The sequence below is a fragment of the Notechis scutatus genome, chromosome 1 (genome assembly GCF_049901735.1).
Source record: "Notechis scutatus isolate UNSWTSFEM ecotype Mainland chromosome 1, rNotScu1.2, whole genome shotgun sequence".
Classification (NCBI taxonomy): Eukaryota; Metazoa; Chordata; class Lepidosauria; order Squamata; family Elapidae; genus Notechis; species Notechis scutatus.
This window is the reverse complement of record NC_142009.1, coordinates 228,870,902-228,885,394: the sequence shown is the minus strand read 5'-3', so window position 1 is coordinate 228,885,394 and position 14,493 is coordinate 228,870,902. Positions and strand designations below refer to the sequence as shown.

General features: G+C 42.1%; 1 protein-coding gene and 2 pseudogenes across 1 annotated transcript; all 3 read right to left on the bottom strand.

The window, feature by feature from the left end:
- Positions 1-377: 377 nt before the first annotated feature.
- Positions 378-2,074, bottom strand: LOC148133237 (uncharacterized). Its single transcript, XM_087957502.1, is given in 5 exon segments — positions 378-507; positions 960-1,192; positions 1,194-1,303; positions 1,306-1,728; positions 1,861-2,074. Coding segments are annotated over 5 exon segments (975 nt in total). The 5' UTR covers positions 1,940-2,074.
- A 1,694-nt stretch (positions 2,075-3,768) lies between these two features.
- LOC148133236 (uncharacterized) lies at positions 3,769-5,451 on the bottom strand (annotated as a pseudogene).
- Positions 5,452-7,732: 2,281 nt separating this feature from the next.
- LOC148133235 (uncharacterized) lies at positions 7,733-8,840 on the bottom strand (annotated as a pseudogene).
- Between the last annotated feature and the right edge of the window lie 5,653 nt (positions 8,841-14,493).

Sequence of the window (14,493 nt, the reverse complement as noted above, 5' to 3'; positions counted from 1 at the left end):
CTCATCCGCCCTACAGCCCCGATCTTGCACCAAGCGACTACCACTTGTTTCCGAGGATGAAGACCTGGCTTGGAACACAGCGCTTTGACGACGACGCGGAACTGCGGGCGGGCGTGACTGACTGGCTCAAATCTCAGGCGGCTGAATTTTATGACAATGGAATTACAAAGCTTGTTCACCGCTATGATAAGTGCCTCAATTTGTTCAGTGAATGTGTTGAAAAGTAGCATTTAAGTGTCACTTTCAAGTGTATATAATAAATTTTTTTTCCTATACTTTGTTTTTTTTCTATCGCAAAACGTAATCTATTTTGTGGATAGCCCTCGTAGATCGCTGTGAAATCTCAGAAGAGTTTGAAGGGTCAGAGAGATTTCAGCCTATATAGGATGGTTGTAATGTTTGTTCCTGTCCAGGACTCCCAAAAACCAGTCTTCAGGTGTGTGAAGGGGAGCAGCATCAAAAAGGTAGATATGATTGAGTGATTGAAGCTGCTGCTCTTTTTGATACCTGCAAAATGTGCACATTAAAAGGGGACTTCAATCGCATCCTCCATTTTGACACTGCTGACTCCCATCTCGGACATCCTTGTGTATCTGTCTTAATTTTCAGCAATTGGTTCAAATTTCAAAGTATAGAAGTGTTTTGTCAGAAGTACATCACTTTCCACCTGAGAAATCTAAAAAGTTTTTCAATGCTTACAGTGTTAGTGAGCACATTACTTTGTGGCTTTGATGAGGCTACATCACCCACAACCCCTTGCAAATATTAATGTTCTGCCACAGCGAATAGGAATGTTTCCAACTTATATATCAATGAACTTGAGGAAAGGGGCAGGGCCCCATTATCATTCATCCCAATTTATATTATTTTTTTTACCCATGTTCATACACCTTTTTTTGGTGAGAATATAAAAAAAGATGGCCCTTTCTGGTTCTGATCCAACCTCTCAACCATTTTACCTGACAGGCTCTATTGTCCTTTGTAAAGCAATGTTGTCTCTAGGTTGGGGGCACCAAGCCTGCAAGTTCCAGTTATAGGAAAAGAAATGTATCCATCTTCTCTTTGACAGCAGCCTGGAGAGATCTGGCTGGCCACTGTGAGATGCGAGATGCTGGCCTACCACAACCTGGCCCTTATCGTGTGGGGCTGTCCTTGTGGTCTTGCCATTTATTAGATCCAAAGTCTCACCCCACAGACCATATATAAATGGGCACTTCTGGGTATCTAAAAGGCATAAATTGGCCAAAGGCTGTTTGAAATAGGAGACCCCTAGGGTGTAGAACAGGGTTACCCATGGATGTCAGTAAAAGATGGATATGAGTAGAAAAGAGTAGAGGGCAGATTTGTTCCTGATACTCAGTTTTGCACCTGCCATTGTTCCTTTCTCTTTCACTGTGTACACCGCAGCACACAGATACAAGCCTGTGTCACTCGCCTGAAGTTTTAACAAATCCAAATGCATATGCCGCTTAGCTGAGTTGTCAGACTTGGAACCCTTTCCTTTCAGCCGATCCTTCAGTTCAGGTGGAATTTCTTCAATGTTTGTACTACCAAGGGGGAGGTACGCGAGGACTTTCAGTTCTGTTTTCCCAGGCAATTGGTGATACAAAAAAAACCTGTAGCTTGTATCATCCACAGAGCACCTGAAGGAAATATTTTGCCCTGTCGAGTCACTGACAAAGCTTGGAGTCTGGGTCACTGTCACGGTGGAGCCGCTGCCCACAAAGGCTGAAGAAGGAGAAAGAAAAAGGCAAAATCAGGAAATTATGGAGGAATTGGGTCAAGGGAGGACAGTGAAATCTGGAGGAAAATGGGATTTTGATGAAGGAAAGAAGTACAGGTCCCTTTCTGGGCACTTACTGCACCAGAAGGCAAGGAGGACACGGGAGAAGCAGAGTCCAGGGAGCCCAGAGCAGGAGTGGGTTGGTGCTACAGCCATCTCAGCCTGGGGATGCAACTGCAGCAGCTGGGAAGAGATCAAAAGCTGCTGGGTTTCCTGTCACGTGCTGGCAATGTGGCTGCAAGAACTGCCTGGGGTTGGGAACCAGATGCCCAGACCCCCTTCAGGCCTTTGCTCCTGAGTTCAGGCAGAAAAGAAGTGCAGGGGCTGGGCAGAAATGCCCCCAATTTGCCTTCTTTGAGGTGTGTGTGTGTTCTCTTGCTTTGAAAAAAGAAGCTGCTGGAGAACGGGTTGGTTTGCCGCACCTGCTGGCTTGGCTATAAATACTTTTAAGGCAAAGTCATTCATGCTTTCAGTTCTTCCTTCAAAAGTGATGGCTCTATATGTATACCCAGCCAAAAAGTCATTCTATGATTTCATTTGGCTTTGGACGCACCTCGAAATGGCCTTATTCTGAAGCATCTCCGCCTATCAGTAACCATGTTTCTACGAGGGCTATCCACAAAATAGATTACGTTTTCATCTGTAGCAAGAAGGGGCGGAGCTAGCCGGCCATCTTTGGTCTGTGCGTCCGCCGCTCAGTCTGCATCTAGTCGTGCTAGTGGGAGGTTCGTATCGTTGCCCGTTATTTCACAGCAAACGTTTGAAATGTGTGCTGCAATTGAAAATCCCACGAGTTGTGAGGTGCGATCAGTGATAAGGTTTTTGTTGGCAAAAACCATAAACCGATTGAAATTTTTCGGCAACTGTGTGAAGTGTACGGGGACAACATCATCACTGAAGGTGGAGTGCGCCAATGGTGCATTAAGTTTAAAAATGGACAAACTAACGTTCATGATGAACAGCGGAGTAGACGTCCGAGCATTGTGACTGATGAACATCGCAAAAGTCGATCACAAGATTCGTGAAAACTGCCGTTTCACAGTAACGGAACTTTCGCTTAGTTTTCCACAAATTTCACGCAGTTTGTTGCATTAAATTGTTACACAAAAGCTAGGCTACCACAAATTTTGTGCAAGATGGGTGCCAAAAATCCTGACAGAAAACCACAAGAGTCAGCGTGTGGCCGCATCATTGACATTTCTGTACTCTTACGACAAAGATGGAGATTCATTTCTTGATCGAATCGTAACTGGAGACGAGACTTGGGTCAAACATGTGAACAGCTAGACCAAATTGCAGTCTATGGAGTGGGGGCACACAAATTCCCCCAAAAAACAAGAAAATGTTTGCAAACGTTCTCTGCAAGGAAGATTATGGCGACTGTTTTTTGGGATAGGCAAGGTGTGCTTCTTATCGAATTTCTGGAACATGGTGCAACAATAAACTCTGCGAGGTATTGTGAAACGTTGCAAAAACTAAGAAAAGCAATTCAGAACAAGCGTAGAGGAAAGTTAAGCTCAAAAATTTTGTTTTTGCATGACAATGCCCGACCACACACAGCAAATCGCACTCGAGAAGTCCTGAATGCTTTCAAGTGGGAGATTTTTCCTCATCCGCCCTACAGCCCCGATCTTGCACCAAGCGACTACCACTTGTTTCCGAGGATGAAGACCTGGCTTGGAACACAGCGCTTTGACGACGACGCGGAACTGCGGGCGGGCGTGACTGACTGGCTCAAATCTCAGGCGGCTGAATTTTATGACAATGGAATTACAAAGCTTGTTCACCGCTATGATAAGTGCCTCAATTTGTTTGGTGAATGTGTTGAAAAGTAGCATTTAAGTGTCACTTTCAAGTGTATATAATAAATTTTTTTTCCTACACTTTGTTTGTTTTCTATCGCAAAACGTAATCTATTTTGTGGATAGCCCTCGTAGATGGCTGTGAAATCTCAGAAGAGTTTGGAGGGTCAGAGAGATTTCAGCTTATATAGGATGGTTGTAATGTTTGTTCCTGTCCAGGACTCCCAAAAACCAGTATTCAGGTGTGTGAAGGGGAGCAGCATCAAAAAGGTAGATATGATTGAGAGATTGAAGCTGCTGCTCTTTTTGATACCTGCAAAATGTGCACATTAAAAGGGGACTTCAATCGCATCCTCCATTTTGACACTGCTGACTCCCATCTCGGACATCCTTGTGTATCTGTCTTAATTTTCAGCAATTGGTTCAAATTTCAAAGTATAGAAGTGTTTTGTCAGAAGTACATCACTTTCCACCTGAGAAATTAAAAAGTTTTTCAATGCTTACAGTGTTAGTGAGCACATTACTTTGTGGCTTTGATGGGGCTACATCACCCACAACCCCTTGCAAAAATTAATGTTCTGCCACAGTGAATAGGAATGTTTCCAACTTATATATAAATGAACTTGAGGAAAGGGGCAGGGTCCCATTATCATTCATCCCAATTTATATATATATATTTTTAGCCATGTTCATACACCTTTTTTTGGTGAGAATATAAAAAAAAGATGGCCCTCTCTGGTTCTGATCCAACCTCTCAACCATTTTACCTGACAGGCTCTATTGTCCTTTGTAAAGCAATGTTATCTCTAGGTTGGGGGCACCAAGCCTGCAAGTTCCAGTTATAGGAAAAGAAATGTATCCATCTTCTCTTTGACAGCAGCCTGGAGAGATCTGCTGGCCACTGTGAGATGCGAGATGCTGGCCTACAACAACCTGGCCCTTATCATGTGGGGCTGTCCTTGTGGTCTTGCAATTTATTAGATCCAAAGTCTCACCCCACAGACCATATATAAATGGGCACTTCTGGGTATCTAAAAGGCATAAATTGGCCAAAGGCTGTTTGAAATAGGAGACCCCTAGGGTGTAGAACAGGGTTACCCATGGATGTCAGTAAAAGATGGATATGAGTAGAAAAGAGTAGAGGGCAGATTTGTTCCTGATACTCAGTTTTGCACCTGCCATTGTTCCTTTCTCTTTCACTGTGTACACTGCAGCACACAGATACAAGCCTGTGTCACTCGCCTGAAGTTTTAACAAATCCAAATGCATATTTTAGCTGAGTTGTCAGACTTGGAACCCTTTCCTTTCAGCCGATCCTCCAGTTCAGGTGGAATATCTTCAAGTTTGTACTACCAAGGGAGAACGATCAGGACTTTCAGTTCTGTTTTCCCAGGCAATTGGCGATACAAAAAACCTGTAGTCTTGTATCATCCACAGAGCACCTGAAGGAAATATTTTGCCCTGTCGAGTCACTGACAAAGCTTGGAGTCTGGGTCACTGTCACGGCGGAGCCGCTGCCCACAAAGGCTGAAGAAGGAGAAAGAAAAAGGCAAAATCAGGAAATTATGGAGGAATTAGGTCAAGGGAGGATAGTGGAGGAAAATGGGATTTTGTTGAAGGAAAGAAGTACAGGTCCCTTTCTGGGCACTTACTGCACCAGAAGGCAAGGAGGACACGGGAGAAGCAGAGTCCAGGGAGCCCAGAGCAGGAGTGGGTTGGTGCTACAGCCATCTCAGCCTGGGGATGCAACTGCAGCAGCTGGGAAGAGATCAAAAGCTGCTGGGTTTCCTGTCACGTGCTGGCAATGTGGCTGCAAGAACTGCCTGGGGTTGGGAACCAGATGCCCAGACCCCCTTCAGGCCTTTGCTCCTGAGTTCAGGCAGAAAAGAAGTGCAGGGGCTGGGCAGAAATGCCCCCCCCCAATTTGCCTTCTTTGGGGTGTGTGTGTGTTCTCTTGCTTTGAAAAAAGAAGCTGCTGGAGAACGGGTTGGTTTGCCGCACCTGCTGGCTTGGCTATAAATACTTTTAAGGCAAAGTCATTCATGCTTTCAGTTCTTCCTTCAAAAGTGATGGCTCTATATGTATACCCAGCCAAAAAGTCATTCTATGATTTCATTTGGCTTTGGACGCACCTCGAAATGGCCTTATTCTGAAGCATCTCCGCCTATCAGTAACCATGTTTCTACGAGGGCTATCCACAAAATAGATTACGTTTTCATCTGTAGCAAGAAGGGGCGGAGCTAGCGCGGCCATCTTTGGTCTGTGCGTCCGCCGCTCAGTCTGCATCTAGTCGTGCTAGTGGGAGGTTCGTATCGTTGCCCGTTATTTCACAGCAAACGTTTGAAATGTGTGCTGCAATTGAAAATCCCACGAGTTGTGAGGTGCGATCAGTGATAAGGTTTTTGTTGGCAAAAAACCATAAACCGATTGAAATTTTTCGGCAACTGTGTGAAGTGTACGGGGACAACATCATCACTGAAGGTGGAGTGCGCCAATGGTGCATTAAGTTTAAAAATGGACAAACTAACGTTCATGATGAACAGCGGAGTGGACGTCCGAGCATTGTGACTGATGAACATCGCAAAAGTCGATCACAAGATTCGTGAAAACCGCCGTTTCACAGTAACGGAACTTTCGCTTAGTTTTCCACAAATTTCACGCAGTTTGTTGCATTAAATTGTTACACAAAAGCTAGGCTACCACAAATTTTGTGCAAGATGGGTGCCAAAAATCCTGACAGAAAACCACAAGAGTCAGCGTATGGCCGCATCATTGACATTTCTGTACTCTTACGACAAAGATGGAGATTCATTTCTTGATCGAATCGTAACTGGAGACGAGACTTGGGTCAAACATGTGAACAGCGAGACCAAATTGCAGTCTATGGAGTGGGGGCACACAAATTCCCCCCAAAAAACAAGAAAATGTTTGCAAACGTTCTCTGCAAGGAAGATTATGGCGACTGTTTTTTGGGATAGGCAAGGTGTGCTTCTTATCGAATTTCTGGAACATGGTGCAACAATAAACTCTGCGAGGTATTGTGAAACGTTGCAAAAACTAAGAAAAGCAATTCAGAACAAGCGTAGAGGAAAGTTAAGCTCAAAAATTTTGTTTTTGCATGACAATGCCCGACCACACACAGCAAATCGCACTCGGGAAGTCCTGAATGCTTTCAAGTGGGAGATTTTTCCTCATCCGCCCTACAGCCCGATCTTGCACCAAGCGACTACCACTTGTTTCCGAGGATGAAGACCTGGCTTGGAACACAGCGCTTTGACGACGACGCGGAACTGCGGGCGGGCGTGACTGACTGGCTCAAATCTCAGGCGGCTGAATTTTATGACAATGGAATTACAAAGCTTCTTCACCGCTATGATAAGTGCCTCAATTTGTTTGGTGAATGTGTTGAAAAGTAGTGTTTAAGTGTCACTTTCAAGTGTATATAATAAATTTTTTCCCCTACACTTTGTTTTTTTTCTATCGCAAAACGTAATCTATTTTGTGGATAGCCCTCGTAGATGGCTGTGAAATCTCAGAAGAGTTTGGAGGGTCAGAGAGATTTCAGCCTATATAGGATGGTTGTAATGTTTGTTCCTGTCCAGGACTCCCAAAAACCAGTCTTCAGGTGAGTGAAGGGGAGCAGCATCAAAAAGGTAGATATGATTGAGAGATTGAAGCTGCTGCTCTTTTTGATACCTGCAAAATGTGCACATTAAAAGGGGACTTCAATCGCATCCTCCATTTTGACACTGCTGACTCCCATCTCGGACATCCTTGTGTATCTGTCTTAATTTTCAGCAATTGGTTCAAATTTCAAAGTATAGAAGTGTTTTGTCAGAAGTACATCACTTTCCACCTGAGAAATCTAAAAAGTTTTTCAATGCTTACAGTGTTAGTGAGCACATTACTTTGTGGCTTTGATGGGGCTACATCACCCACAACCCCTTGCAAAAATTAATGTTCTGCCACAGTGAATAGGAATGTTTCCAACTTATATATAAATGAACTTGAGGAAAGGGGCAGGGTCCCATTATCATTCATCCCAATTTATATTATTTTTTTTTACCCATGTCCATACACCTTTTTTTGGTGAGAATATAAAAAAAAAGATGGCCCTCTCTGCTTCTGATCCAACCTCTCAACCATTTTACCTGACAGGCTCTATTGTCCTTTGTAAAGCAATGTTATCTCTAGGTTGGGGGCACCAAGCCTGCAAGTTCCAGTTATAGGAAAAGAACTGTATCCATCTTCTCTTTGACAGCAGCCTGGAGAGATCTGGCTGGCCACTGTGAGATGCGAGATGCTGGCCTACAACAACCTGGCCCTTATCGTGTGGGGCTGTCCTTGTGGTCTTGCCATTTATTAGATCCAAAGTCTCACCCCACAGACCATATATAAATGGGCACTTCTGGGTATCTAAAAGGCATAAATTGGCCAAAGGCTGTTTGAAATAGGAGACCCCCTAGGGTGTAGAACAGGGTTACCCATGGATGTCAGTAAAAGATGGATATGAGTAGAAAAGAGTAGAGGGAAGACTTGTTCCTGATACTCAGTTTTGCACCTGCCATTGTTCCTTTCTCTTTCACTGTGTACACCGCAGCACACAGATACAAGCCTGTGTCACTCGCCTGAAGTTTAAACAAATCCAAATGCATATGCCGCTTAGCTGAGTTGTCAGAGTTGGAACCCTTTCCTTTCAGCCGATCCTCCAGTTCAGGTGGAATATCTTCAATTTTTGTTCTAACAGTGGAGAGGTACGCGAGGACTTTCAGTTCTGTTTTCCCAGGCAATTGGCGATACAAAAAAAACCTGTAGTTTATATCATCCACAGAGCACCTGAAGGAAATATTTTGCCCTGTCGAGTCACTGACAAAGCTTGGAGTCTGGGTCACTGTCACGGCGGAGCCGCGGCCCACAAAGGCTGAAGAAGGAGAAAGAAAAAGGCAACATCAGGAAATGATGGAGGAATTGGGTCAAGGGAGGATAGTGGAGGAAAATGGGATTTTGTTGAAGGAAAGAAGTACAGGTCCCTTTCTGGGCACTTACTGCACCAGAAGGCAAGGAGGACACAGGAGAAGCAGAGTCCAGGGAGCCCAGAGCAGGAGTGGGTTGGTGCTACAGCCATCTCAGCCTGGGGATGCAACTGCAGCAGCTGGGAAGAGATCAAAAGCTGCTGGGTTTCCTGTCACGTGCTGGCAATGTGGCTGCAAGAACTGCCTGGGGTTGGGAACCAGATGCCCAGACCCCCTTCAGGCCTTTGCTCCTGAGTTCAGGCAGAAAAGAAGTGCAGGGGCTGGGCAGAAATGCCCCCCCCCCAATTTGCCTTCTTTGGGATGTGTGTGTGTTCTCTTGCTTTGAAAAAAGAAGCTGCTGGAGAACGGGTTGGTTTGCCGCACCTGCTGGCTTGGCTATAAATACTTTTAAGGCAAAGTCATTCATGCTTTCAGTTCTTCCTTCAAAAGTGATGGCTCTATATGTATATCCAGCCAAAAAGTCATTCTATGATTTCATTTGGCTTTGGACGCACCTCGAAATGGCCTTATTCTGAAGCATCTCCGCCTATCAGTAACCATGTTTCTACGAGGGCTATCCACAAAATAGATTACGTTTTCATCTGTAGCAAGAAGGGGCGGAGCTAGCGCGGCCATCTTTGGTCTGTGCGTCCGCCGCTCAGTCTGCATCTTGTCGTGCTAGTGGGGGGTTCGTATCGTTGCCCATTATTTCACAGCAAACGTTTGAAATGTGTGCTGCAATTGAAAATCCCGCGAGTTGTGAGGTGCGATCAGTGATAAGGTTTTTGTTGGCAAAAAACCATAAACCGATTGAAATTTTTCGGCAACTGTGTGAAGTGTACGGGGACAACATCATCACTGAAGGTGGAGTGCGCCAATGGTGCATTAAGTTTAAAAATGGACAAACTAACATTCATGATGAACAGCGGAGTGGACGTCCGAGCATTATGACTGATGAACATCGCAAAAGTCGATCACAAGATTTGTGAAAACCGCCTTTTCACAGTAACGGAACTTTCGCTTAGTTTTCCACAAATTTCATGCAGTTTGTTGCATGAAATTGTTACACAACAGCTAGGCTACCACAAATTTTGTGCAAGATGGGTGCCAAAAATCCTGACAGAAAACCACAAGAGTCAGCGTATGGCCGCATCATTGACATTTCTGTACTCTTACAACAAAGATGGAGATTCATTTCTTGATCGAATCGTAACTGGAGACGAGACTTGGGTCAAACATGTGAACAGCGAGACCAAATTGCAGTCTATGGAGTGGGGGCACACAAATTCCCCCCAAAAAACAAGAAAATGTTTGCAAACGTTCTCTGCAAGGAAGATTATGGCGACTGTTTTTTGGGATAGGCAAGGTGTGCTTCTTATCGAATTTCTGGAACATGGTGCAACAATAAACTCTGCGAGGTATTGTGAAACGTTGCAAAAACTAAGAAAAGCAATTCAGAACAAGCGTAGAGGAAAGTTAAGCTCAAAAATTTTGTTTTTGCATGACAATGCCCGACCACACACAGCAAATCACACCCGAGAAGTCCTGAATGCTTTCAGGTGGGAGATTTTTCCTCATCCGCCCTACAGCCCCGATCTTGCACCAAGCGACTACCACTTGTTTCCGAGGATGAAGACGTGGCTTGGAACACAGCGCTTTTGTTAGGGTTTGGGGATTAACCCCTAGAAGAGTATTGCAGCAGTAGTCAAGCCAGGCAACCAAAGGAGAGCGGAAGGGCCCCAGAGTATACACACACTGAACACAAACACTGTTTGTAGTTTAAATAGTTTTTAATCCAGTTAGAGTTTAAGCATTGTCATTCAGTCCATTAAGTCATTCACAGTATTTCCATCCAGTAAGACTCACTAGTATAGTCCAAGTTAAGAGTCCTTGCAATATCTTTATCAGCCGATAAAGATATCTTCTCCTCCTCCGGTTTCACTCTCCAGAGAAACAAACGCTGGATATTCAGTAGACTTACGCAGTAAATCAGCAAACAGTAGCATTCAATAACAGTTCAGTCACAGGCACTCACAGTCAGTAATCACAGTTAGTCGCAGCAGCACACAGTTACAGCCAGCAAGTAACAGCCAGTAAGCTTTCCAGCTTCTAATGCTTCCTTATATTGTAACTTCTAACCGCACCCTTAATCGGCTAATTGCCTGCTGCATTGTGCTTAAAGTGATAAGCACTTAAACCATGATATCTAAGTTTTATATATTTATTCACCCAAACCATATTTGGTATCAATGTTATACCTAACATACTCCCCTTTTGGGTGAAATAAATATATAATACCTTTACAATCTAATCCCATATTTTTCACAACTCTCCTGGTGCTTACTGGCACCTTGAGCTTTAGTAAAATTATCAGCTAAATTGTCCTCCGACATACAGTACTCTAGCTGAATCATCTTACTTCTTACAGATTGTCTCACGTTTAGGTATCTTAGATCTGTATGCTTGCTCCTTGTTTTTACTCCAATATTTGTGGCCATTTGAATTGCTGTCTGATTATCTTCATGTATAATTATAGGATAATCTACAGTTATACCTATATCAATTAACATTTGTTTATACATTATTAATTCTGTACATAACAAAGATAAACAGGAGAATTCTGCCTCCATAGTAGACAAACTTATATGCTGTTGTCTTATTGACTTCCAGCCTATTAATGTATTACCCAGCATTATGGCTGTTCCTGAAGTCGACTTTCTAGTGTCTCTTTCTGATGCAAAGCTAGCATCTGCATAAGCACACAGAATTAAATCACCCTTTGGTTCTAAATACAATGAATAATTCATTGTCTTTTTAAGATATCTTAATATCCTCTTAGCTGCATTCCAGTGTCTTTCACATGGTGCAGAATTGAATCTAGCCAACTGATTCACGCAGTACGATATATCTGGTCTAGACCAATTATTAATATAACTCAAACTACCAATTAAAGATTGATAAATCACCTTATCAAACTCCGGGCTTTGTACATCAGTGTTGCTAAACTCCTGACTCATTGGAGTCTTAGCTGGCTTACAAAGCTCCATCTTGTAATCTTTTAGCAATTTGCTTATCTTATCTTCCTGAGATATCTTAAAACCTTTCCGTGTTTTCTTTATATTCAAACCGAGATACTTCTTTATCTCCCCTAATTGCTTGATCTTTATTCTCTTTCCTAATGATGCTATTATTTTATTTGCTTCATCATTAGTTTCAGTTATCAATGCAATGTCATCTGTGAATAGTAATAATAATGATACTTTCCCATTTGTCTCCCTCTTAAACAGACATGGATCGGCTAAACCAGCTTTAAATCCTATATTGTCTAGTTCCTTTACAATATACTGGTTCCATTCATAGCCTGATTGTTTAAGACCATAGAGGCTTTTCTTTAACAACCAACAATCATTATTATCCTTATTTTCACTTTTAATACCAACAGGTTTTTTCATATAAATAATATGTTTTAATGGGGCGTGCAAGTAAGCAGTTTCCACATCTAAATGGTTAACTATATAGTTTTTACTAGCTGCCCACACTAAAGCTGCCCTCAAGGTTGCTGCCTTAAGACTAGATGCAAACACCTCATCATAGTCATTAGCATTCTGCCTAAAACCTTGGGCTACTAACCTTGCCTTATGGATTAAATTACCATCTTTATCTATTTTTTACCTTAAATATCCATTTGCAGCCAATGGATTTCTTTCCTACAGGTAATTTGGCATTTTCATACACCTTCATATCACTTAATGAATTCAGTTCCTTATTCATTGCTGCATACCATTTTTCTTTTTCCTTAGTAGGATACTTTTTAATTTCTTCAACAGAATTAGGAACTTGATTAATCTGGCACACTGTGTTAGCCTGGTACCTATCAGGCGGTCTAGATACACGTGTAGTTCTTCTGGGAATTACAGGGCTTACAGGAGGACTTTGTTGAACTACTACCTGTTCATCTTCCTCATCCTGTTCAGCTATTGAATCTGTTTCTTCCTTTATGGGCACTATTTCATCCTGTATTTGTCTCTTTACTTTATTTTTAAAGTTACAGGGATAACTAATGGGATTTCTATAGGATTCAATAATTACATCTTTATTGGCATCCTGTTCTAATTTCTCCCATCCTTCATGTTCTAGAAATTGGGCACTAGCACTACATAACACTTTAGATGTGCCTTTCTCCCAAAATCTATATGCCCTATGGTCTGCCTGATAACCAACGAAGAAAAATCTTTTAGCTCTATGTTGCCCTTTTTTTCTGAGTTGTGCAGGAATATGCACCCATGCTGGTGCACCAAATGTGTGCAGGTAACTTAGGTCAGGTTTCCTGCCATGCCATCTGGTAAATGGAATTTCACCTGTCGTTGTATTAACAACGTTGTTCAATATGTTATTAGCACACATTGTAGCCTCCCCCCACAAAGAATCAGGTAACCCAGAATCATTTAACATTGTTCTAACCATTGCCTGTAGTGTTTGGCCTCTTCTTTCAATAAAAGCGTTATGTTCTGGCCTGTATGGAGCAGACTTCTTATGCTCTATTCCAGCTACCTTAAGTCTGTTCTGGAATTTGTTATTAATAAATTCCGTGCCATTATCTGTCACCAGGGTTATCAGTTGTCGTTTAGACTTTCTTTCAGCAAACCTAAGCCAATTGAAAAAATGTTGATATGTTTCAGTTTTGCTTTTCATTAAATAGCAAAACCCATATCTAGAATAATGGTCCATAATGCTCAGTATATATCTAGCACCCCCCATACTGGGTTTCTTTGGACCTATTATGTCTGCAAATACCACTTCTAAAGGTTCTTTTGTTTTGAAACCATTTAGCCTATTTGCAGGCAATACTTTGCTCTTATCTTCACAGCAAACATTACAACGCAAATATTTATCACAAGATTTTAACCTTATTCCTTCAGATAACTCAACTGTACGTTTTAGCATTTTAAAATTTACATGCCCCAAACGCCTATGCAATAAATGGATACATTCATCATGAGGCTTTATATTATTAAATACAGTTTGAGCCTCCCCTTTCTTACTATTATCTAATACATATAATGTTCCATTTAAAGCTGCAGTTACCCTTTTGTTATCTTTTTTCAATTATGCAATTATTATCTTTAAAAGTAATTACATAACCTAATTTATCTAATACCCTTACTGAAAGCAAATTAAACTTTAGTTGCGGTACATACAACATTTTTATATCCTGGTTTATGTACGGACAACGTGCAAAACCTTGACCTTTCGCTTTCAGGTTCCAGCCATTGGCAAGTGATATATGTTGAGAACTTGTAGACATTTTTATAAATTTTGTCTTATCTCTTGTGATGCAGTGGGATGCGCCACTGTCAACCACCCATAAATTATTCTTCACATCAGAGTTGTTAAACGTGGCTAGTTCAAATGCTTTCTTTGGCTTTTTTACATTCTGGCTTTTTCTCTTTTTGCAGAATTTTGCCAAATGTCCTCTGCCTCCACAATTAAAACACTTTTTAATTGTGTATGCCGTCGAAGATAAATTCTCTTCTTCCAGGTGCTTTACTTTGCTTTGCTGGTTTCTTTCAAGCTTTGAAGATAATTTCTCTTCTTTCTTATCTTCTCTCAGCTCGTCACGCTCACGCCTTCTTCTGGCTTCTTCTAGTAGCCTGCCTGTTATGTCGGTTAATGAGAGGCTTTCTTTTGGCAATACCTCTAACAAAGTCACATAGTCATCATAGCTTTGATCTAATGAAGATAATATTATGTAGACTTGTTGCAGTTCATTAAATATAAGCTCTTTTTCTTGCAAATCTTGAAAAATGCTCTTCATACAGTTTAAATGAACTAACATATCTCCATTCCTCTGAAGATGCGTTCGAAAAAGCTTCCGTGTAAGATTTATATGTGCTCC